The following is a 27,191-nucleotide window of genomic DNA, read 5'->3' on the forward strand; positions in this document are numbered from 1 at the left end:
ATATCAGGCTTTCCTGGTGGCTCAGTTGTGAAGAATCTGCCTGCCAATGTCAGAGATGCAGGACACTTGAGTTCTATCCCTAGGGTGGAAGATCCCATGGACAGAGAAGCCTGGTGGGCTACAGTCTTTGGAGTTGCAAAGAGTCAGACATGACTGAGTGACTAACACACACTTTATAGCTTATTTAGTATATTACCAACATTCCCATTATTCTTTTTGTGGTCTTTGTCCTGAAATCCAGCTCTCGCTCTCTTCCTAACATCTTGATAAAACTGGATACTTAACAGTTGTGAAACTTAATCTTTTCAAAACTGAACTCCTGAATTTTCTCTTAGATCATCTCTCCCCATCTCCCTAAGTTTAATAAACAGTAAACTGGCTCTGGCCATTTCAGGCCCAAATCTTCGACGTCATTCTTGACACTTCTCTTTCTTTTATACTGAACATCCAATTTAGCAGATAGTCCTGTATCTTCAAACTATATATTCTCTCTCTCTCCATTACTGTTATCTTGGATTACTGTAGCAAGATTCCAAACATTTCCCCAAGCCTGTGCTTGCCCAAACTGTCTTTCTCAATACGGTAGCCAGAGTCTAGCTTTAAAAATCTAAACCAGCTTACATCCTTCTTGTGCTCAATATGTTTCAAATGGATTTTCCAATGAAAGCTCAAGTCCTTCCCCAAGTCCATACCTCTTGCCAATGTCCCCTACTCTCGTCTCACCTGACCTCCTGAATTTCTGGTTGAATTAGAGCCTCTTTGCGACTTCCCTGGTGGTCCAGTGGTTAAGACTCCATGCTCCCACTGCAGGGGGGTAGAGGTACAAGTTCGATCCCTGGTCTGGGAATTAAAATCCCACATGCCATGCAGCAAGGTCAAAAGAATTAAAAATAGAGCCTCCTTGCCTTTCCCAGCAAGCTTTTGCCGTATAAGGGTCTCTGTATTCCTTGTTACCTCTGCCTGGAAAACTGTTTCCTCAGACACTGTCTCACTCTCTTCCTTTAGAACTTTGCTTCAATTTAATGTCACCTTATTAGTGAGGCCTTTCTTGCCCATCTTTTGTAAAATATAGGTTAACTTCACTAGTGCTGTATTTATTGTTTTCCATGGTAATTTTGTTTTGTCAGTCATACTTTATAATTGGCTCCTTTAACTTTAATTCCTGACTTCCTGGGTTATTTCTTTTCTTTTTTCAGTGCTGAGTCCTTGGAATAATGACTGACACATTGTTGGGGCTTAATGTATTTTTGATGAATGTGTGAGTGAATGAAGGAACTAGGAATAAACTCCAGTTATGTTCCTGCTTACTATGTGTAATGTTGAGCAAATTATTTAACTTCTCTGAGTTTTACTCCCTTCCTTTGTGAAGTGAGACTGGTAATAATGGTGCCTGCCATATTTTTCTCAAAGGTTGTTGATGAGATGCCAATGTAATGTTCATAGATGATGTTGTGAGTCCTTCCTATGCCTGTGCACAATATAAATTTTAATCTTCACAGTAATCTTCACAATGATCATAAGAGGTATGTTCTATGATCATCTCCATTTTGATGATTTAGGGGAAAAAAAAGAACTAAGGCATGTCTTTAAGTCACCTAGAGAGTAAATGAGAGGATTCAAACCCATAGAGTTGTGAGCACGTCAGTGTTGACTGGCAGCCCTGAATATGTGTCTCCTTATTCAGTGCCTGTACTTTGTGAAAATGACCCCAGATAGGAATCCTACAGGTTTGTATTAGACACTGTTTTTCAGTTGGATCTTATTTTGACATTTTAATGATTTTGTGCTGAATTTTGTCAAATTGTTTTTTCCATCTACAAAGGCAACCATATGACTTTTCTCTCTTTATCTGTTAATGTAGTAAATACACAACTAAGGGCTTCCCGGGTGGCACCCTGGGAAAGAACCCATGGTCAAGAATCTGTCTGCCAATGCAGGAAACATAAGAGACACAGGTTCAATCCCTGGGTCCGGAGGATACACTGGAGGAGGGCATGGCAACCCATTCAAGTATTCTTATCTGGAGAATCCCACAGAGGGGAGCCAGGCTGGCAACAGTCCAGAGGGTTGCAAAAAGTCAGACATGACTGAAGCAACTTAGCACGCATGCATGCACACAAGTAAACTTCCTGATGCTGACCATCTTTTTAAGAACAAAATTATTTAGTTTTATTCTGTTAACACTCTACTTAGTAAAATTTAATATTTTGGAAATTAGTATCTGTGTTCCTATAAGAGATTGCTATATGATTTTCTTTTCTGGGTTATCATTACATAGTTTTGATGTTAGATTTTGGTGCCCATAAATTAGAATAATACTGTAATTACCATAACGATTTGTAAATTTCCTGAATTTTTGGTAAAAACCTTCATAAAGAATTCAGAGTCTTATTACATGTCTGTGTTAGTCGCTCAGTAATGTCCAACTCTGTAATCCCATTGACTGTAGCCCGCTAGGCTCCTCTGTCAATTGGATTCTGCAGGCAAGAACGCTGGGGTTGCCATTTCTTTCTCAAGGGGATCTTTCCAACCTAGAGATTGAACCCATGTCTCCTGCATTGCAGGTAGATTCCTTACCATCTGAGCCACCAGGAAGCCCCTTTTATGACATATATTTTGACTAATCTTTAATTAGGTTTTCCTTATTTTCATGAGTCCATTTTGGTAATTTTTTAGAAAGTCAAATAGATTTGCATGAACATATAATTTGCAAAAATTATACTACTAATGGCCTTTTTGTGCTTTAATACATATATATATAATCCGACATTTTGCTTTATAGTTTTGATCGGATTTATTTTTCAAAGATACATCTCTTAGTTATACTAATTACCTTTTCTACTTTATTACTCTTTTTATCTTTAGTAACACTTAATTCTCCTCTTAAAATTATTTTATAGATTCTTGAGATTAATAAATAATAAAGTATTTCAATCTAATTATTTTCTGTGAGAGTCTATAAAATTCTATATGTTATGCTTTTGCCATAATGTTTTTTTAATGACATGTAATTTTCAAACTGATTTTCTTTTATACCATTTCTATTTAAAAGGGTAATTTACATTTTCAAGTGTATAATTTTTTTAATTTTCTATTTTTTACTGCTTTTTTTTTTACTGTTTTTTAATTCAACAATACTGATATTATTTTAATTCAATATTATTTAATTCAATCATCAAATATTATTGATATTATTGATTTGTGATTATGGCAGGCATATAGAATCTCATTTCACATTTTTGTGTAATTTTTTTTGAGACATTAGGTTTAGCACTTTGATGCTTTAGGCATATGTCATAAACAGCCTCTTAGGGATGTCCCATGTGTTTATTTTTTATGTGCTATATCTATGAGGTAGAATGTTTCATCTATCTATAGTTAATCTAATATACATATACACTACATAAAACATTGTTCATTGTATTTTAAAATTTACCACAGGCAGTGGTGTGCTAGAGTCAGCTCTAATTGGTTTGTGAGAGCCAATGGTTAAATATGCAGAAATTTTGTGAACCAGTTATTAAAACACTATGACTTGAAATATGGTGAAGTACTTTCATAACAGAAATTTGCAAATACTACAAGATGATGATGTTGGTGGTGGTGTTGTTTTGAGAATTAGCTAACTTGCATACCCAAACCACAGCCCTACTCATTTTTATGTTTATATTTCTGAGCAGAGTTTAAGATTTTTAAATAGCTCCTTGTTTTTCTATTAGATTTTCCTTTATTTAATTTGAAGCTATATTGCTATATATTTGAAACTATAGTCTTAGAAGCATAAAGCTTCATGGTTATTATATCCTCTTACAGATTGTAACTTTCATCCATATCCATTATCTTTCTATTGCTTAGAATTCTAATTGAATTTCTGTCTTGAATTCTAATTTTATGGTATTATTATTACTATACTCATATTTGCTTAGCATATCTTTACTTGTACTTTTATTTTCAAGCTTTTTGTAACCTTTCATTTTTGTTACATTTTTTATAGATACCGTATTAAAAAAACATTATCTGTTATCTTTCTGCCTCTCATTTTTAAAACCCAATCCAAGTAATCAAATGTAGTTTTTAATCACACCTTTTCAGGTATGGGTGAATGTACTTGTATATTTGGATTTACTACTGCTACATTACTTTTTATATGTGAACTTCTTATTGTGATTTCTTTGTTTAATTTTCTCCTTTTATGCTTACCATAACCTTCTGTTAGTTTGCTTAGGTTTTCTTTACCTCATTTTACTTTATTTTATTTTTAAGCTTGAAAATTATGATATATTCAGGATTCTTTTTTCTGTATTGAACTTTTGATTTCTGCAATTAATCATCATGAATGTGCTGCCTATTCACCAAATAAAGTAATAATCTTAGCATGAATTTTCCTCTTCTTTTCTCATAATATTTACCACATGGAATCTATCTGTGATTTTTCTTCCACACTGCTATCTGGAAAAGTGCATATTAGATCAGGAGTTGCCTGGTGTTGAAGTTGGGACTGGTATGACTGTAAAGGGGCATGGGAGAAATTTTGATGATTATAGCTATGTTTTCTGTTGTTGTTGGAGCAATTTCATGGAATTAAGGTTGCTGGGAGAAATATCAATAATCTCAGATATGCAGATGACACCACCTTTATGGCAGAAAGTGAAGAGGAACTAAAAAGCCTCTTGATGAAAGTGAAGGAGGAGAGTGAAAAAGTTGGCTTAAAGCTCAACACTCAGAAAACTAAGATCATGGCATCCAGTCCCATCACTTCATGGGAAATAGATGGGGAAACAGTGGAAACAGTGGCTGACATTATTTTTAGGGGGCTCCAAAATCACTGCAGATGGTGATTGCAGCCCTGAAATTAAAAGGCACTTATTCCTTGGAAGGAAAGTTAGGACCAACCTCAGTTCAGTTCAGTTCAGTTCAGTCGCTCAGTCATGTCCAACTCTTTGCGACCTCATGAATCGCAGCACGCCAGGCCTCCCTGTCCATCACCAACTCCCGGAGTTTACTCAAACTCATGCCCATAGAGTCGGTGATGCCATCCAGCCATCTCATCCTCTGTCGCCCCTTCTCCTCCTGTCCCCGATCCCTCCCAGCATCAGGGTCTTCTCCAATGAGTCAACACTTCTCATGAGGTAGCCAACATACTGGAGTTTCAGCTTCAGCATCAGTCCTTCCAGTGAACACCCAGAACTGATCTCCTTCAGGATGGACTGGTTGGATCTCCTTGCAGTCCAAGGGACTCTCAAGAGTCTTCTCCAACACCACAGTTCAAAAGCATCAATTTTTCAGCACTTAGCTTTCTCCACAGTCCAACTCTCACATCCATGCATGACCACTGGAAAAACCATACCCTTGACCAGACGGACCTTTGTTGGCAAGGTAACGTCTCTGCTTTTTAATATGCTATCTAGGTTGGTCATAACTTTCCTTCCAAGGAGTAAGCGTCTTTTAATCTCATGGCTGCAGTCACCATCCACAGTGATTTTGGAGCCCCAAAAAATGAAGTCTGACACTGTCTCCACTGTCTCCTTATCTATTTCCCATGAGGTGATGGGACCAGATGCCATGATCTTAGTTTTCTGAATGTTCAACTTTTTCACTCTCCTCTTTCACTTTCATCAAGAGGCTTTTTGGTTCCTCTTCACTCTCTGCCATAAGGGTGGTGTAATCTGCATATCTGAGGTTATTAATATTTCTCCCGGCAATCTTGATTCTAGCTTTTGCTTCTTCCAGCCCAGTGTTTCTCATGATGTACTCTGCACATAAGGTAAATAAGCTTGATGTATGTACTCCTTTTCCAATTTGGAACCAGTCTGCTCTTCCATGTTCAGTTCTATCTGTTGCTTCCTGACCTGCATACAGGTTTCTCAACCTAGATAGCATATTAAAAAGCAGAGACGTTACTTTGCCAACAAAGGTCCGTATGGTCAAGGGTATGGTTTTTCCAGTGGTCATGTATGGATGTGAGAGTTGGACTGTGAAGAAAACTGAGCACCGAAAAATTGATGCTTTTGAACTGTGGTGTTGGAGAAGAGTCTTGAGAGTCCCTTGGACTGCAAGGAGATCCAACCAGTCCATCCTGAAGGAGATCAGTCCTGGGTGTTCATTGGAAGGACTGGTGCTGAAGCTGAAACTCCAATACTTTGGCCACCTCATGCAAAGAGTTGACTCATTGGAAAAGACCCTGATGCTGGGAGGGATTGGGGGCAGGAGGAGAAGGGGGCAACAGAGGATGAGATCCTGGATGGCATCACCGACTCTATGGGTGTGAGTTTGAGTAAACTCCGGGAGTCGGTAACGGACAGGGAGGCCTGGCGTGCTGTGTTTCATGGGGTTGCAAAGAGTTGGACACAACTGAGCGACTGAACTGAACTGATACAGTTGTCAAAACTCTGCATATCATATACCTAAAATGGGTGTGTTTTATCACCTTGAAATTACATCAATAAAATTGATTTTAAAAGTACAGTGGGAAATGTCAGAAAGAACCCGAAATCATTACCAAGATGTAGAGAACGCCCATTAAAGATTGCATCTCAAAAAATTATAAGGGCACATTTTTCCAACAATGCTATGTAGTTTGGAATTGGATACTGGCAAATTAAAAGTATCAGAAAGGTGAAATGTAGAGAAAACTTAGTGGATGAAGATTTAGATTCTCCTTAGGATAGTATTACAGTGGCCGACTGGGACACCTGCTGGATAGGGAAGCAAGTGCAGGTAAGAGTCTGATAGTTCTAAGAGTGTGTGTGCGTGTGTGTGCATGTGTGTGTGCGTGTGTGTGCATGTGTGTGTGCATGTGTGTGTGCGTGTGTGTGCGCGCGTGTGTGTGTGTGTATTATGGGGGCAGTGTAATTGTAAATAAGTGAAAAATAAAATCCAACAAACATGTCATATGTGCTCGTTGTGTACCTGGTATGCTTTTTTGTTTTGGAGTACACTAATAAACAAGATAAATAAGGTTTCTAACCACAAGAATCTCACATTTTTGCAAAATTAAATGAATGAGTGAGATCTATTAAAAAAAAACTTAAAAAAAAAAGTGACAGTTATACCGAAGTGTGAATATTATATGTGTTGTGCTTCATAATTTCTTATATCCCATATTTTTCTTTTTCTTTGATAATTTTTTTAAAGTTTTCCTAGAATGTATTTTCATGTTATTATTTCACAGACATTCAGTGAATTTTAAATTTTCTGAGGTCTGGTAAGAAGAATGTTCTTTATCCTCTTTCTCAAATACTAATGTCCTTCTGTACTATGATTTCATCTTCACCAGTTTTTGGAACAAAGTGCTTTTGGAAACTAAGCTAGAGGAATAGAGCTTATTGACCATTTCTGGACAGTAGGTTAAGTATTAAAGTTGTGCTGCTCTGCAGAAGCTCTCTACTTATACCTGCCCTAGAGTTAGCCTTTCTCAAAAACATTTACCCAAAACATTTTTCAACAACACTTACATCAAATGGTAAAAAACGCACATGAACATATTGCTATGTAGAATTATTATCAAAGAGTGATAGGAGCATCATTTGTATATGCCCCTTAGCTACATATATGTATGCTTCATTGTCTGGGGAAGGAAATGGCTACCCACTCCAGTATTCTTGCCTGGAGACTCCCATGAGCAGTGCCTGGCGGGCTACAGCCCATGGGGTTGCAGAGAGTCAGACACGACTGAACAGCTAACATGCATACACTCACACATGCATCATTGTTGTCTTTGATGATAAACTACCTGAGGTGTTTTTATATTCATTTTCTGTAATACCATCTGTCTAGTTAAGGCCTTTTGAGTTGTCATGGTAACTAAGGCATCCAAACTTTATAACTACCTTTGTCCTTGGCAATGCGATATTTATTTTAAATGGCTGTGATTTGTTTGGAAGCATTTCAGTATAGTTAAGCAATTTGTCTTAAGTATTCCAAGAACTTCATGTTGTTTTATTTAAAATATATATGTATATTATTTTATAGGTCTTATATGAAGTAGCATTTTTTAAATACTAAAAAATCTTACTTAATCGTTTATTTTTGTTGTTTTGATAAACTGTTGTGATTCATCGGCCTTAATAACATTGTGTGGAGTCATGAAAGTTAAATGCCAACTTCAAATCTTGTTTTTATTTTTATTTATTTATTTATTTATTTTAAATGGAGGCTAATTACTTTATAATATTGTGGTGGTTTTTGCCATATATTCACATGAATCAGCGATGGGTGTACATGTATTCCCCATCCTGACCCTCCCTCCCACCTCCCTCCCCATCCCACCCCTCAGGGTCATCCCAGTGCACCAAATCTTGTTTTTAAATGGAAGTAATTTTTAAAAGTCACAGTAGTAACTCTTGATAACATAGTTCACATTGGATTTTTTTAGCCTTAATGCTGAACACAGATTGTGTGTTTTAAGAAATTTCTTATTTGAAAATTTCATAATATTGGTGTCAGTTGAAAACAGCTTGAAATAAGTTACTGAAAAAATGCCGGTACACTTAGTGACAGGACAACTTAAGATGTTAAAGATATCACTTTCTCAACTCTACTGAAATTGGAACTGATTATGAAATCCCTAAGTGTCAGAGGCTGGCCTGTGGGTCAGATTCACAGTCTGTTTTGATTAAGTTGCATTGGATACACCCATTCACTCATGCGTTGTATATGGCTGTTTTCACATGATGTCAGCCTTAGATAGTTTAAACAGAGACTACGAGATTTACAAAGCATGACGTTTGCTCTCTGACCCCTTACGGAGAATGTTTACCGACTCCTGCTTTATACAATAGTGAAAGTTTTGTTTACAGTCTCCTACCACTGCTTTCACACCATTATCAAAGGACTCACTTTTCTCAGAATATGCAAGTCCTTGTCAGGCTCTTTTCTCCACCTAAAGTGTTGTTTCCTTTTGCTCAGATCTAAAATCTATCTGTTCTTCATGATGTGATTCAATGGAAGTGTTTAGTTCCGAAGTCTTGTCCAACTCTTTGCGACCCCATGGACTGGAACCTGCCAGGCTCCTCTGTCCATGGGATTTCCCAGGCAAGAATACTGGAGTGGGTTGCCATTTTCTTCTCCAGGGGATCTTCCCAACCCTGGGATCAAACCCACATCTGCTCGGCAATCAGATTCTTTACCACTGAGCCATCAGGAAAGCCCCATGATTCCATTAACCCTTCCTTTATGAAGCTCCACAATTACAATTTTTAAAAACAATATTACCTAGACACATGTCCCTTATACTCCCTTACACATACTCTAAAATCCCTTGCCCTTCTCCTTGTTGTACTTGCTTGACATACGCAGCCGTGACTAAATCCATTTCTCTACCTACTCCAAGCCTAGCTATTCTTTGTATGTAGTAATGTGGCTGTAGGAAACACGAGCGTGCTGACTAATCTTACTTTCTGGCCATTCATGACCATAACTTTCATTAAGCTAGGCTCTTGTAAAATACTTAACATCTATTCACTGTCCTCTATACCTTGATAAGTATTTCATGTATTCTCCTATCTTCAACCCATAACACCTCCTTCCCAGGCTGTCTGCTGATGACTTTAGTCCTAGTTAACAGAAAATCGAAGCAATGTCAAGAAATTTCACCACCACATCTACCTGCCTCTCAGCCTGTGCGTCTAGGTTTCCTTCTACTCAGCCTTCCTTCCCAAGCTCATATTGAAAAGGTGACCAATTTTGGACCCCTTTGTGTATAAAATACTCTTTTGATGTTTTGAGCACTCAGTTTCAACGTGAGGAGGGTGGATTTGCCCTACGACTAACAGGTAATCCTCAGACACCAGTAGGATGATGTCCAAGAATTCAACTCAATTCAGATACTTTTTACCCAAATTAGGGGTCAGATCCCACAGGTTGATGGTTCAGTCTGGCCCCCTCCCAGCCTTCCATCGTGTGCTTTCAGATGCCTGTTGAAAGTCTAAGTTGTTATCTATGCTTCTGACCAACTGGCTATAAATCAGGGGTCCCCAACACCCCCAGTTTATTGGTTTTTAATAAATGAATATAACTCAGGAATAGGTAGATGGAAGAACTGAACAGGACAAGGTGTGAAGCAAGGGCACAGAGCTGCATGGCCTCTCCTGGCACCTCCACCTGGCCCCCAGACCCGCGCTTTTGGTTTTTTATGTATGTTTCATTACATAGATATGACTGCTTAAATCGCTGATCCTTGGTGTTTGAACTCAATCTCCAGTTCCTCGCTCCTCTCCTGAGGTGGGGGCAGAAATAGGACTGAAAGTTTCAACCCTCTAATCACATAGTTGGTTCTCCCTGCAACCAGCCCACATCCTTGGGTGGAGTCCAAAAGTCACTTCATTATCATAATAGAAGATCGCATCGCTCTCAAAGATTCCTTATCACCCTCAACACTAGAAATTCCTAGGATTTTAGGAGCTGTGGGCCAGAAATGAGAATGAAGACCAAATACATATTATAAATCACAATATCCCAGATGTCATCCTCACTTGCCTATTCAAGAATATCACTCTGACAATCGTTCCCCTCTCTTGTGTGTGTGTTAATCGCTCAGTTGTATCCAAGTCTTTGGGACTGCATGTACTGTAGCCCGCCAGGCTCCTCTGTCCATGGAATTCTCCAGGCAAGAATACTGGAGTGGGTAGCCATGGGTACCCACCAGAGGATCTGGGTAGCCTCCAGAGGATCTTCCTGACCCAGGGATTGAACCTGGGTCTCCTGCATTGCAGGCAGGTTCTTTACCATCTGAGCCACCAGGGAAGCCCTATGTAAGAGTGTCCCTCTGACAATTGTTCCCCTCTCTTCCATAATCAGTTTTTACCTCAGCTTACAAATGTGCTGTTATTTCCCTCACTTTCTACCATCTCTTATCACCTTTTGGAGCAATGTTCTTCAAAACACTGTCTACACTAGCAGCTTACAATCCTTTACCTTTCTCTGCCGCCCAGGCCCTCCAAGTGCTCTTTGCAGTGTCACCCATGACCCTCATGTTGCTGAGCGCTGCTAAGCACTCAGTCTGTGTTCCTTGACCTGTCAGCACATCGACATGGTCTTCATTTCCTTTTCCTAAATGTACTTTTCTCACTTGACTTCTAGAACATCACCCTTCTTAAAGTTGCAACCTTGTCCTTCCTACCTGTTTTCTTCTTCCTGTATCATTTAACTACTCTTTAATGAAATACATAATCCATTTACTTATGTATACCATATGTAGTCCATCTTTCTTCCTGAAACCAAGGTGCTTCTATGTTCACTGATTTGCTTTGTGAACAGGAATGCCTAGGTCATGCCGAAACGTCCAGCATGTAGTAAGTACTCAATAAATGCATACTAAATGGATTAAGGACAGCCATATAGTCTTACATTTTTTATATTCCACATAAGTATTCAACCTTGGTCTGCCTTCGGTTTTAGTTTTTTTGAGTGTACCAAATTAACCAATACTTATAGCCCTTCTTTTCTTGCAGAGTCTATTTAAGTTTATTTTAAATGTGTGACTAGGCAGGTAAATAATTAAACAGAATCAAGCAAAAGAAAACAGCAGTATGCTAGATTGTTTTTCCTCACTGGAAAAAACTACTCTTGGTATAGAATAGGGGCTTCCCAGGTGGTGCTAGTGGTAGAGAAACCACTGGCCAATGCAGGAGACTTAAGAAACATGGGTGCAGTCCCTGGGTTGGGAAGGCCCCCTGGCGGCATGGCAACCCACTCTAGTATTCTTGCCTGGAGAATCCCATGGACAGAGGAGCCTGGCGAGCTACAGCCCATAGGGTCACTAAGAGTCGGACACAACTGAAGCAATTTAGCACACAGAATGCTTACAATTGTTTTCACAAGTCACTCCAGAATTAAACCTACTGGGGCCACTGCGTTGTGTGGATTGTCTGCTTTTCGTGATGTCTAACTCTTAGGCAGTGACATCAGATAGTATTGCTGTCGTAAGTGCAGGGAGTACCCTGCGGTGAGACCCAGTCACAGGAGTCCAAAAAAAATCAGCTTAAACTCTGATAGCTCTTTGAGAGTAGGGCTTGGATTTAGTCTTTTTTATTCCTGGATCTAGGTACGCAGGTGAATGAAGGACGCCTCAAAGATGCTGAGTGTTAGGGCCTTTCATGACCATATGCAAACTGTGTCCCAGGATTAAACACTGCTTCCATAGTTCTCCAAAAATATGACATTATAAGGAAGTGGACAATTTATTTCATCACTACACTTGTATTCTCAGAAAGTAATTAACCTGGTTTCAGCCACTTGTATCTAACAGGTACTTTGTGGGAGACAAATGAGATGATGTTTGTGAAAGGACTCGAATTCCGTTTTACGTCAGAACAGTGTGAAACACGTTTGTTTTTTTATTGAAGTACAATTAATTTACAACATCTTGTTAATTTCTGCTCTATAGCAAAGTGATTCAGTTACACACACACACACACGTATGTAAATAAACACATATGTTCTTTTTTATATTCTTTTCCATTATGGCTTACCTGAAGATATTGAATATAGTTCCCTGTGCTATACAGTAGGACCTTGTTGTTTACCCATTCTGTGTATACTATTTTGCATCTATTAATTCCAAACGCCCAGTCCATCCCTCTCCCACCTCCCTCCCCCCTGGCAACCACAAATGAAAGACCTCTTTGTAAACTATCAGAGAGCAATGGCTTCTTATGATTCACATGGGATGGATCAGCTGCTTTCCATAGTAAGGACCTCCACTTCTCAACCAGAGTTTATTATTTCTTGCGTCTCTCTTCTACCTGTGCAACCTGGATTGTGAGGTAGAATTTTGATAGCCACGTGTATGACATTTTTCCGAAGCAAGTCACTTAACCTCTCAGAACCTCAATTTTTTCACTGGAAAATAAGAGTAATATCTCTCATATAAAGATATTGCCAGGACTGAATATGATAATGTATGTGAAATAATTTTGTAGACTTAAAAGCACTTGGTAAACAGTTCCTACTCTAATTAGTATTGCCATCATGAGTGATAATTGTATTAAGTGTTAACACTGAGTCTTACTCAGAGAAAGTTACAGAGTATTTTACCTTTTTGGGTCTTCTTTACACTCCTGGATTACACACACTCACGTTCTTAGCAAAGTTGTTGATCCACATAGTATGAACTGTCGAAACTTCCAAAGCTGTTATGAAAATCTCTCTTTCTGTTAGCCAGAAAACCACGTCAGTTCTTTTGCCAAATTAACAAAGCTGTAAAAATATCCTCAGTTAACCCTGGTTTTTATTATCATTACTTGTTAGAAGTCTTTGAGGTCATTTCCTACTTATTCTACCATACTTGGCATGGAGCATTCTGACTAAAGCTGTTAGTTGTCCTTGACTTACACCCTGTGGTAGACACCCTGCAGGTAGTTGGGCAGGACGGTGAAAGTCTGGTTGGTAAGATTTTAACATCCTGCGTGTGTGGAGACACTGATGCAAAAGCCCAGGATTGAAATACTCATTGTTACTCAAGCAGCCTCCTGAGGCCTCATTAACAATTGGATCACCCTTCGTACTGCTTGGTCCCAGCTTAGTAAATCCTGCTTCTTGAACAATGTGGAGTGGGGGATCCTACAACTAAAAAGGAAGTAGGGAATTTAAGAGTTTGAGTGAAATGGTGAAGATAATTGTAAAGTTTTGCAAATAATTTGGAGCAGTGACATAACACAGGCAAAGAGAATGATTAAGATGAGAGTAACCGACGTTGCTGTAATTAAACTGATTAATGGGTGGTTTAGATTATGTGTAATAGGAAGATTAGACTTAATAATTTGTTGTGAAATAGACAGCATTTTTATTGGAAATACACTTACACTATCTTTTTTAATACTTAAATTCTAGTTTTTCTTTTAAAGAGTTATACATCATATATTATAATCATTTTTACATTTCAAAAATATCTGAAAATAAAATAATTATTTCAGTCTACAAAACTTAATTGCAGTGAATACTTATGTTGAGAGACATGGCAGATTTTGGTTTTTGAAGGGGAAGTCAACAATACATATTATTTTAGAATGATGGCCAAAATAGTTGTTTAAATTTCATATATTTTGGTTTTAATTTTTTTTTAAAAAGTGGAATTGGATATGGGAATGTGTAATCTTCATATTCTTTGGAACTCTGCATTCAAATGGAAATATCTTTCCCTTTCTCCTTTGCTTTTTGCTTCTCTTCTTTTCACAGCTATTTGTAAGGCCTCCTCAGACAACCATTTTGCCCTTTTGCATTTCTTTTCCATGGGAATGCTCTTGATCCCTGTCTCCTGTACAATGTCACGAACCTCCATCCATAGTTCATCAGGCACTCTGTCTATAAGATCTAGTCCCTTAAATCTATTTCCCACTTCCACTGTATAGTCATAAGGGATTTGATTTAGGTCATACCTGAATGGTCTAGTGGTTTTCCCTACTTTCTTCAATTTAAGTCTGAATTTGGCAAGAAGGAGTTCATGATCTGAGTCACAGTCAGCTCCCAGTCTTGTTTTTGCTTACTGTATAGAGCTTCTTCGTCTTTGGCTGCAAATAATATAATCAATCTGATTTCGGTGTTGACCATCTGGTGACGTCCGTGTGTAGAGTCTTCTCTTGTGGAAGAGGGTGTTTGCTATGACCAGTGCGTTCTCTTGGCAAAACTCTATTAGCCTTTGCCCTGCTTCATTCTGTACTCCAAGGCCAAATTTGCCTGTTACTCCAGGTGTTTCTTGACTTCCTACTTTTGCATTCCAGTCCCCTATAATGAAAAGGACATCTTTTTTGGGTGTTAGTTCTAAAAGGTCTTGTAGGTCTTCATGGAATCATTCAACTTCAGCTTCTTCAGCGTTACTGGTTGGGGCATAGGCTTGGATTACCGTGATAGTGAATGTTTTGCCTTGGAAACAAACAGAGATCATTCTGTTGTTTGAATGCAAAGTTCCAAAGAATAGCAAGGAGAGATAATAAAGCCCGCCTCAGCGATCAATGCAAAGAAATAGAGGAAAACAGCGAAGGAGCCAAGATGGCGGAGGAGTAGGACGAGGAGACCACTTTCTCTCCTACAAATTCATCAAAAGAATAACTGAACGCAGAGCAAACTTCACAAAACAACTTCTGATCCCTAGCTGGGTCATCAGGCGCCCAGAAAAGCAGCCCATTGTCTTCGAAAGGAGGTAGGACAAAATATAAAAGATAAAAAGAGAGACAAAAGAGCTAAGGACGGAGATCCGTCCCGGGAAGGGAGTCTTAATAGAGGACGTTTCCAGACACCGGGAAACCCTCGCACTGGCGGGCCTGGGGGAAGTGTTTCTCGGAGGGCAACCTGACTGGGAGGGGAAAAATAAATAAAACCCACAGATTACGAGCCTAAAAGCAACTCCCAGCAGAAAAGTACCCCAGACGCCCGCATCCGCAACCAGCAAGTGGGGGCGGAATGGAGAGGAGCGGGCGGCATTGCTTGGGGCAGGGTCCGGGCCTGAGTGCCCTGAGGACAATCGGAGGGAGCTTTTGTGAGTTCCTAGCCTGAACTGTGGGACAGCAAGAGAGAGAGAAAATTAACCTGCCGGAACACACTGCTGGCCGTTCACAGAACAAAGGGACCGAGAAAGTCCTGAGAAGAGCTCGCAGGCTGCAGACCGGTCCAGCCCCGCCGGAGGCAGGAGGCAGGGGGGCGGGGAAGGGGGCAGGCTCTGCCCCAAGGACCGCATCCCCTGCCACACTGCAAACGGGCCTCCGCCTTCTAATCAAAGACCTCCCGAGATTCTGGATGGTCGACATCCGCCGGGAGGGTCGCGGCTAGACACAGGGAACACGCACCCGACCGGCGCGGGCGGGGATTGGGGCTGGGGACGCGGAGGGCAGAGGGCGCACGCACTCGACTGGCGCCGCGGAAACTGAGGCTGGGATCGCGCAGGACAGAAGACGCCCCGCACCCGGGGAGAGAGCGCCCGTCAAGCGCCTGGCTGCCTGAGCCGCTCGGGCGGCATAGGGAGAAAACGCAGGCACAGCTTTGTGTTCCGCGCTTTTGTGGAACACCTGAGGGCTGGAAAACAACAGAATGGGAAAGACTAGAGATCTCTTAAAGAAAATTAGAGATACCAAGGGAACATTTCATGCAAAGATTGGTTTGATACAGGACAGAAATGGTATGGACCTAACAGAAGCCGAAGATATTAAGAAGAGGTGGTAAGAATACACAGAAGAACTGTACAAAAAAGATCTTCACGACCGAGATAATCACGATGGTGTGATCACTCACCTAGAGCCAGACATCCTGGAATGTGAAGTCAAGTGGGTCTTAGGAAACATCACTACAAACAAAGCTAATGGATGTGATGGAATTCCAGTTGAGCTATTTCAAATCCTGAAAGATCGTGCTGTGAAAGTGCTGCACTCAATATGCCAGCAAATTTAGAAAACTCAGCAGTGGCCACAGGACTGGAAAAGGTCTGTTTTCATTCCAATCCCAAAGGAAGGCAATCCCAAAGAATGCTCAAACTACCGCACAGTTGCACTCATCTCACACGCTAGTAAAGTAATGTTCAAAATTCTCCAAGCCAGGGTTCAGCAATACATGAACCGTGAACTTCCAGATGTTCAAGCTGGTTTTAGAAAAGGCAAAGGAACCAGAGATCAAATTGCCAATATCCGCTGGATCATCGAAAAAGCAAGAGAGTTCCAGAAAAACATCTATTTCTGATTTATTGACTATGCCAAAGCCTTTGACTGTGTGGATCACAATAAATTGTGGAAAATTCTGAAAGAGATGGGCGTACCAGACCACCTGACCTGCCTCTTGAGAAACCTGTATGCAGGTCAGGAAGCAACAGTTAGAACTGGACATGGAACAATAGACTGGTTCCAAATAGGAAAAGGAGTATGTCAAGGCTGTATATTGTCACCCTGCTTATTTGACTTCTATGCAGAGTACATCATGAGAAATGCTGGGCTGGAAGAAGCGCAAGCTGGAATCAAGATTGCCGGGAGAAATATCAATAACTTCAGATATGCAGATGACACCACTCTTATGGCAGAAAGTGAAGATGAACTAAAAAGCCTCTTGATGAAAGTGAAAGAAGAGAGTGAAAAAGTTGGCTTAAAGTTCAACATTCAGAAAACTAAGATCATGGCATCTGGTCCCGTCACTTCATGGCAAATCGATGGGGAAACAGTGGAAACAGTGTCAGACTTTTTTTTGTGGGCTCCAAAATCACTGCAGATGGTGATTGCAGCCAAGAAATTAAAAGACGCTTACTCTTTGGAAGGAAAGTTAGGACCAACTTAGATAGCATATTAAAAAGCAGAGATGTTACTTTGCCAACAAAGGTCTGTCTAGTCAAGGGTATGGTTTTTCCAGTGGTCATGTTTGGATGTGAGTTGGACTGTGAAGAAAGCTGAGCACCGAAGAATTGATGCTTTTCAACTGTGGTGTTAGAGAAGACTCTTGAGAGTCCCTTGGACTGCAAGGAGATCCAACTAGTCCATCCTAAAGGAGATCAGTCCTGGGTGTTCATTGGAAGGTCTGATGCTGAAGCTGAAACTCCAATACTTTGGCCACCTCATGCGAAGAGTTGACTCATTAGAAAAGACCCTGATGCTGGAGGGATTGGGAGAAGGGAGCGACAGAGGATGAGGTGTTTGGATGGCATCACTGACTCGATGGGCATGAGTTTGTGTAAACTCCGGAAGTTGGTGGTGGGCAGGGAGGCCTGGCGTGCTGCGATTCATGGGGTCGCAAAGAGTCGGACATGACTGAGCAACTGAACTGAACTGAATCTTCATATACTTCATCACTTTAAATTAAACAGGATTTTGTTGCTTATGAAATTCTCAAATGATGTTTCAGTTAGCAGTGATATAAAGACTGAAGATATCTATTCAATGTCTATAGAAGTAGCTTCTTCTGTTGTAAATTATATTAATAGTCAGTAGTTTATATGCATTAAGGTATTTGGCTGCTTCAGCTTTTCATTAATATGTCTTTGGAATTCAGTCAGTTCAAGAACCTAATACAGTGGTATGGACTTGGGCTTTGGAATCAGGCAAACCTGGTCTCAAATCATGGCTGTCCTGTACTTCCTGTGGGGCCTGGGCAGCTCACCCAAAAGTTGCCAGCCCTCCATCTTAGGATTGTTCCAATGATTAAATAAGATACACATGACTAATAGGGTGACTGTGAAAACGTTGGTGCTCAGTAACTGTTAATGCCATTCCCTTTCCTTCCCCCTACTAGTCCACTTGTGTTTTTAATGGATCGTCTTCACTCTGGGTTGTATTGTAGGAAGTATTCTGGATGGATGCCTGCTGGAAACCCATTGCCATAGCCAGCTCTTCTTCAATACTGAAGGATTTACTCTGGCATTGAGTAATGAGAATTTTGGTAAGAGAAATTAGATGAAGATAGTATATGGACTTTTCTTAAAAGGTCACTTGTGTCTCAGATACTTCATAATAACTTATATGGCTCTCCTCTGAAGATTTTGGGATGTCATAGGTGTCTGTTGACATATGGGTTGTTTATATTTTGAAAATAAATAAACTAGGTTTTTAAAGTCTATTAACACCTTGATGTACTCTTCATGTTGTTTTTCACTTATCTCACTCTATTTTGTTCTTTAAATGTCTAATCAATAAGTTGTGTAGTCTTTGAAAACAAAGGCCTAGTTGTTATTCATTCTTTCAGTGTGAATAACATGGAGCACAGATTCTTAGAGGTTAAGTCAACACCCCTCTTTTGGGACCTCCCTGGCAGGTCAGTGGTTAAGACTCTGTCTTCCAATGCAGGGGGGTTTGGGTTTGATCCCTGCTTGGGGGGCTGAGATCCCATGATGCTACATGGCCAAAAAATGGAAAAAGCATTGTTCTCTGAAACTATAAAGACTTTGACCACATGAAAGAGGCAGGCAGAAATATAAAAACTCCAGGAAGTTCTGAGATAAGTAATCTTCCTAAATCACCCAGAAAATTTATTATATATCAGCTCTTAAGATAGTATAGGGTATCTTTGGTTGGTTCCATTTCTATTCAGTTTGTCTCCAAATTATATTAATATGTAATTAATTTTCATATTGTTATGTGAAATTAGTATATAACTAGCATACCTATATTAGTAAGTCCTATAACTAACATGAACTATGTTGGACAATTGAAAAGTAAGTAAGAAAAAAAAGAAGAAAAAAGGAAATAAGGATGAGAAGGAAGTTAAGGATAATAGAAACAAATTATATTACCATATAGGTAAATTAGTAAATATACATATTTTTTATACATTATTATCATCGAAATGCAATTGGGGAAATATGTATTAAAGAACTTTGCATGTAGGAGACAGAATTGAAGGTAGGGGAGAAAGCAAAAAAAGATACATTCTAATTTCATTCATTCCAATAAGGAATTCTGAAACTTTGATATGTTTACATTTTGGAACCTAAAAATATGATAAGGTATCATTTTGAGTCTCATTGTTTCACTGAGAAGTTTAACCACCTTGTCCATGATTTTATTTTTCAGAAACCATATTTGAGAAGCACTTCCATCCAATGCTACTTCTGTTTACTTCTCAACAGTCATTTTTTAACAGAGGCTGGCATTCATGTCTTCATTTGGGGGTAATTTTATCTTTCAGCATAGAATCATCGTGTTAATAACCAGGATCATTGTTCTTCAATATCTTCTCTATTAAATTGGTTCATGTTCAGTTTGCTTAAATCTTTAGGTTCTCAGTATGTGGGGTATGATAACAGATTATGGAGATTGAGAGGAGGTTTGGTAAACATCCTACAGAGAATTTTTATATTCTTATAAAATTCCAAATGAGTATTACATCCTGCAAATAAATTGGACTTCTTGATATCTGACTAAACTTGGAAGGAAACTCTTTATTAACATCCTGTGTGATTTTCACACCAGTAAGAAAATAGATATTGAGGGCTTACCCATGTTGCTTTTTTGTTTTATCTACCCCTGACATTGACTCTTCTTATCCTTTGAGCCCTATCTTAGTTCAGTTTGAAACATTTATTTCTTCATTTAGGCCTTTTGATTTTCCTCCTAATAAACATTCATATTTTCCCATGCCTGTTAACTTTTTCCTTCTCTGTTAGATGCAACTAATACACTGCACTCACCCAACTTGTAGTTTTGCGATCTGACTTGCAGTTCAGTTTTATTCTGCTAATGCCTTCATGTTATGGGGAACCACAGATTTGTGCAGGTAACTCCTCCTCTCAAAAAAAGAATAGTTTTGACTTGCATGCTTCTGTCCTGGATCCATCAGGGGGCAACTATTTTCCCTGAAGCTCCAAGAATTATTCTGCAGTTACTTGGTCAGTGTATGTATCTTTTGTCCTGATATTAAATTTCCATTTTGCAAAAATACGTAAGTTGCATGATCTAGTTTTGTGACCAGGCTCAAGTCCATAATGTTTATGGAGAAAGCTGCTATAAGGTGCATGTAAGGGGCATATATTTACTGTCAAAATGCTTACATCAAAAAGATGAGTGCTTATTTAATAATTTTACCCATTTATTAGACTTAAAAGTCTGATCGGACCTCTACTTAAAGGAAAGTAATAATTCATTCAAAAGCATATTCTGGGCACTGCCGCACATCAAGCAATGTTTTTATTTTGATGTGATAAATTGCACCAACTTATCTATAAGTTATCCCTCCAAATTAGATTTTTCTGTAATCCAGGTTTGTCATCAAGCTAGGGTAAAGCACCAAAATTGTACTATATGTTCAGTGTTTCTATTCATCTACAAGGCTGTGGAACGCCCAAAGGCAAAGATAGCACTCATTTTTTCACTTGTTGGAATAAAAAGATCTTGATTGCTCTTTTGCCTGTAGTATTCAGCAAGACAGTATTATGTTGATTCAAAATGCTTTGCTCTTTGGTTTTGCTTTCAGCTGTATCAGTGCAGGTCTTCCCAAAACAGAAGCAAACTGGCAGTATGTAATAAATGATTTGAAAACAGTTGGACATCTTCTTCAAGTAAGTACTCATTTTTCCATAAAATCTTTCATATAATTGCTATGGAGTCTGTTACTCCCTGTATTTTCCTGTCAGTCTTAATGAAATCTCACTTGAAACAATAATGTTTCTGTAGAATTGGTATGCCTCATAGAACCTCCAATGAAATCTTTTATTTAGAATTTTCAGATGGCAATTACCTTTAAACCTCAATTTATGAGTGGCCTAGCGTGAAGAACTCTCTGTGACCACAGGCCAGAGAGACTCCCTTTTCCTGTCAGATACATAACAGATATATCCTCCAGATATCAAACAGACCAGAGAGCTCGTTAGCAGAAAAACCAGGTGACTTGGTGACCCTTGTAGGGGAAATAGGCTGACCCAGGGAAGGACTCTCTGTTCCATGGACTAGAAAACCCCCTCTGGACACACCGGGTGTTTTGGCAGAACCTGTAGAGGAAAAAAATAAGGGCTGTATTATTGTGTGGGCAACACAAGAGGGACCAGTGAGCATCTCAGGGGCAGCAGGTGTACCAAACCTTCCAAATTTGCACCAGAAAGATTCTGAAAACTAAACCGTCATTGGAATCACAGCATACAGACATAGGTCAGCATGTCTGTGCTAAGCCTACACAGAGTGGCTGCACGCTAAGCTACAAGACTTTAAGAAGGACCAGGGTCTCCTTACATAATATCCTAAATACCAGACTATATTGAAAAATCAGTTTTCAAACCAAAAAGCAGGAAATTCACAACTTGAATGAGAAGAGAGTCTGAAACAGACTCTGAAACCGAGATGGATTAGATGTTGGAATTATTTGACAAGAATTTCAAAGCAGCCATTGCGAAGATGTGCCAGCAAGCAACTGTGGATATCCTTCAAACAACTGAAAATAAAACAAAAAACAACCCAGAAAGTCTTAGCGAAGAAATGCAATATGTAAAAACACACCAAGTGGAAATTACAGAACTAAAAAATACAATAACTGAGATATAAAACAGACTGAAGAGGCTCATTAGCAGAATGAATATGACAGAGGAAAGACAGTCAACTCCAGGGTAGAATAGAGAGGAAACAGATTGAAAAACAGTAAATAAAGCCTCAGGGATTTTGGGGACAATAAAAGATCCATCCTTCCTTTCATTATCCTCCTAGAAGGAGAGGAGAAAAAGAATACTAACAAAAAGACATAGGTCAGCCTAATTGATGACAAAATACAAACTGACTTTGTGCTGTCTACGATGAATTCACTTCAAGTGGGTAGATTGAAATTAAGAAAGAGAAAAGAATATGTCATATTGTAGTAGATTGAATAGTGTCCACCCCTAAATTCACATTCACCTAGACCTCAGAAGTCTTTGCAAATATACTCAGTTAAGATGAGATTACAGTGAGGTAAGGTGGGCCCTAAATCCTTGACTATTGTCCTTATAAGAAGAGAACAGGATACAAAGACACAGGGGAAAAGGCCCGGTGAGAACAGACAGCCACAAGCCAAGGAAGACTGGAATGACTGGCATGATGCAGCAAGCGTTTGGGAGCATTAGGGAGTGACAGTTCTCTAGTACCTTCAGAGGGAGCAGGCTCAGTTGAATCCTTGGCTTTGAACTGTAAGAGTATGAATTGTTACTTAAAGGCCCTCACTTTGGGGTACCTTGCTACAAAAGCTCTAGGAAATGGAGGCACATGCACACAGTCATTCACACAATAATTTTAAAAACTAGAAATGGCTGTATTTGTATCAGATAATGCAAACTTAATAGCAGATAAAATTACTAGAGTCAGGAGAGACATTACATCTTGGTAAAAGAGATTAATCACCAGGAAAATATAATGATCTTAAATGTGTACCCACCAAACAGCAGAGCCTCAAAATTTAAGAAGCAAAAACAAATAATAGAACCCAAAGGAGAAGCAGATGAATCCACACATATAGTTGATTTTAGCTCTTTCTTAGTGACAAATAGAACTACTGGACAGAAAATCAGAAAGGATATAGAAGAACTGGATGGCACAGTCTACCAACAATGTCTAATGTCATGGATAGAACACTTCACACAACAACAGCTAATAAACATTCTTCTCAGGCACCACTCACCAAAACTGGACGTATCCTGAGCCATAAAATAAACTTGAACACATTTATCAGAACTGAAATCATGCAGCACATGTTGTCCAACCACAGTGAACTCAAGTAGAAGTCAATTACATAAATATAACAGAAGATCTCTAAATACTTGGAAATTAAATTATACGCTTAGAAACATTCCATGGGTCAAAGAGCAAGTCTCAAAGGATACTAAAATATAGAACTGAATGAAGACAAACATGCACCATAGGAAGATCTGTGGGATGTAGCTATAGCATTACTGAGTGGAAAACTGATAAAATTAAATGATTACGTTAGAAAACAGGAAAGATCTCAGATCACCAATCTAAATTAGTGCCTCAAGAAACTGGGGAAGGAAGAGCAAAATAAATCTAACCCATGCAGAAGGAAGGAAATAATAAAGACAAAAACAAAAAGTAATGAAATTCAAGTTAGGAAAGCAATAGAGAGAAATCAACTAAATATAAAGCTCATTACTTGTGGAAAAAATAAATAAAATTTATAAACCTTTAGAAATCCTGAAAAAGATAAGAGATGTCAGATACCATTAATATCAGGACTGAAATTGGGGTCTTATTACAGAACCTACAAACATTAAAAGGATACTAAAGAAAAACCATGGACAACTTGATTATCATAAATTTGATAATTTAGAAGAAATGGACAATTTTCTCACAAACCACAACCTATCGAAATGTAGCCGAGATCAAATAGATAATGTGAACTCTCCTATAACTACTAGATACTTTGAATTCACCATATACAAGCTCCCCAAAGAGAATCTCCAGATCAGCTGGTTTCAGTGGCAATCCACACACAGCTGTGTAAAAAAAAAAGTCAACGGGGTAACAAACTGTAGTTCATCCATACAATGGAATGTTACTCAGTGGATAAAAAGAAATGAGCTACTTAGCCATGAAAACGTAGAGGATCCTTAAAACCCATTTGCTAAGTGAAAGAAGCCAATCAAAATAGGCTACATACTGTATATGATTGCAACTATATGACATTCTGGAAAATGTTGGATACAATAAATTCATCAGTGATTACCAGTGGTTAGGAAAAAGGGACAGATGAAAGACTGGAGAACAGGTGATTTTTAGGGGCAGTGGAAGTATTTTGTATGCAACTATAATGATCAATGCATATCATTACACATTTTCAATAACTATAGGTATACAATACCAACAGTGAACCCTAATGTAATCTATGGACTTTAGTTGAAAATGTATCAGTATTGACTCATCAGGTGTAATAGATGTACCATCCTAATATAAGATATTGATAATAGGGGGAATTTGGGAAGGGGCTGGGAGCCATATGGGAATTTTTCTGCTCATGTACTGCAAACCTACAACCGCTTAAAAAATAAAGTCTATTAACTTTTTTAATAAGTCAGTTTCAAAAGGTTACCTACTGTATGATTCCATTTATATAATATTCTTGAAATGATATCATAGGAATGAAGAGCAGAGAAGTGGTTGACAGGATATAGAAGGATGATGAGGGGACATGAATGTTTCAGGAGGAAGGTGATTTTAGCTATAAAAGAGTAACAGAGGCTTTCTTATGGTAATGGATTGTTCTGTATCTTAAATATGGTAGTGGTTACATGAATGTACACATCTGATAAAATTGTAAAGAACTATACACATACACACAAAAACTGGTGAAATCTGAACAAAGTGGGTGGGCTGTATCCATGTCAATCTCATCACTATGATATTGTACCATGTTATGCAGGGCAAAATGTGGTTTACTGGATAAGGAAATGACAAACCACTATTCTTGCTTTCAGAACCCCATGAATGGTATGAAAAGGCAAAAAGATAGGACACTGAAAGTTGAACTCCCCAGGTCAGTAGGTGCCCAATATGCTACTGGAGATCAGTGGAGAAATAACTCAAGAAAGAATGAAGAGATGGAACCAAAGCAAAAATAGCACCCAGTTGTGAATGTGACTGGTGATGGAAGTAAAGTCTGATGCTGTAAAGAACAGTATTGCAAAAAAAAAAAAACAAACAAACAAACCAGTATTGCTTAGGAACCTGGAATGTTAGGTCCATGAATCAAGGCAAATTGGAAGTGATCAACCAGGAGATGGCAAGAGTGAGCATCAACATTTTAGGAAGCAATGGACTAAAATGGACTGGAATGGGTGAATTTAACTCAGATGACCATTATATCTACTATTGTGGGCAAGAATCCCTTAGAAGAATCGGAGTAGCCATCGTAGTCAACAAAAGAGTCTGAAATGCAGTACTTGGATGCAATTTCAAAAATGACACAATGATCGCTATTTGTTTCCAAGGCAAACCATTCAATCACAGTAATCCAAGTCTGTGCCCCGACCAGTAATGCTGAAGAAACTGAAGTTGGATGGTTCTATGAAGACCTACAAGACCATCTAGAACTAACACCCAAAAAAGATGTCCTTTCATTTAGAGGGGACTGGAATGCAAAAGTAGGAAGTCAAGAGATACCTGGGGTAACAGGCAAATCTGGCCTTGGAGTACAAAACGAAGCAGGTCAAGGCTAATAGAGTTTTGCCAATAGAATGCACTGGTCATAGCAAAAACTCTCTTCCAAGAACACAAAAGAAGACTACACATGGATATCTACATATAGTCAATATCAAAATCAGACTGATTATATTCTTTACAGCCAAAGATGGAGAAGCTCTATATAGTCAGCAAAAACAAGACCGGGAGCTGACTGTGGCTCAGATCATGAACTCTGCCAAATTCAGACTTAAATTGAAGAAAGTAGGGAAAACCACTGGACCATTCATGTATGACCTAAACCAAATCCCTTACAATTTAACAGTGGAAGTGACAAATAGATTCAAGGAGTTAGATCTGATAGACAGAGTGCCTGAAGAACTATGGATCAAGGTTTGTGACATTGTACAGGAGACAGGGATAAAGACCATCCCCAAGAAAAAGAAATGCAAAAAGGCAAAATCATTGACTGAGGAGGCCTTACAAATAGCTGAGAAAAGAAGAGAAGGTAAAAGCAAAGGAGAAAAGAAAAGATACCATTTGAATCCAGAGTTCCAAAGAATATCAAGGAGAGATAAGAAAGCCTTCCTGACCAATCAATGCAAAGAAATAGGGGAAAACAACAGAATGGGAAAGACTAGAGATCTCTTCAGGAAAATTAGAGATAACAAGGGAACATTTCATGTAAAGATGAGCACAATAAAGGACAGAAATTATCTGGACCTAACAGAAGCAGAAGATATTAAGAAGAGGTGGCAAGAATCACACAAAACTATAGAAAAAAGATCTTCACAACCCAGATAACCATGATGGTGTGATCACTCACCTAGAGCCAGACATCCTGGAATGTGAAGTCAAGTTGGCCTTAGGAAGCATTGCTACGAACAAAGCTAGTGAAGGTGATGGAATTCCAGTTGAGCTATTTTAAATCCTATAAGATGATGCTATGAAAGTACTGCACTCAATAAGCCAACAAATTTGGAGTACTCGGCAGTGGTCACAGGCCAAAGGTCAGTTTTCATTACAATTCCAAAGAAAGGCAATCCCAAAGAATGCTCAAACTACTGCACAATTGCACTCATCTCACACGCTAGCAAAGTAACGCTCAAAATTCTCCAAGCCAGGCTTCAGCAATACGTGAACTGTGAACTTCCAGATGTTCAAGCTGGTTTTAGAAAAGACAGAGGAACCAGAGATCAAATTGCCAACATCCACTGGATCATTGAAGAAGCACTAGAGTTCCAGAAAAGCATCTACTGCTTTATTGACTACTCCAAAGCCTTTGACCGTGTGGATCACAACAAACTATGGGAAATTCTTCAAGAGATGGGAATACCAGACCACCTGACCTGCCTCCTGAGAAATCTGTATGCAGGCTTAAAGCACCATTTAGAACTGAACATGAAACAACAGACTGGTTCCAAATCAGGAAAGGAGTATGCCAAGACTGTATATTGTCACCCTTCTTATTTAATTTATATCCTGGGTACATCATGTGAAATACAGGCTGGATGAAGCACAAGCTGGAATCAAGATTTCTGGGAGAAATATCAATAACCTCACATATGTGTATGACACCACCCTTATGGCAGAAAGCAAAGAACTAAAGAGCCTCTTGATGAAAGTAAAAGAGGAGAGTTAAAA

The 27,191-nt window shown here is 39.0% G+C and overlaps 1 protein-coding gene across 6 annotated transcripts in view; it reads left to right on the plus strand.

The window, feature by feature from the left end:
* The window catches only part of IL15 (interleukin 15), a 127,246-nt gene that overhangs the window by 93,673 nt on the left and 6,382 nt on the right, over positions 1–27,191 (plus strand). For all 6 annotated transcript variants that reach the window (XM_065904415.1, XM_065904413.1, XM_065904416.1 and 3 more), the window contains 3 exons: positions 18,244–18,342; positions 19,473–19,570; positions 20,872–20,956. In XM_065904415.1, the coding sequence (XP_065760487.1) occupies positions 18,331–18,342; positions 19,473–19,570; positions 20,872–20,956 (195 nt within the window). In that variant the 5' untranslated portion in view covers positions 18,244–18,330. The remainder of the gene's footprint in view (positions 1–18,243; positions 18,343–19,472; positions 19,571–20,871; positions 20,957–27,191) is intronic.

Source organism: Muntiacus reevesi, chromosome 13 (genome assembly GCF_963930625.1).
Source record: "Muntiacus reevesi chromosome 13, mMunRee1.1, whole genome shotgun sequence".
Lineage (NCBI taxonomy): Eukaryota > Metazoa > Chordata > Mammalia > Artiodactyla > Cervidae > Muntiacus > Muntiacus reevesi.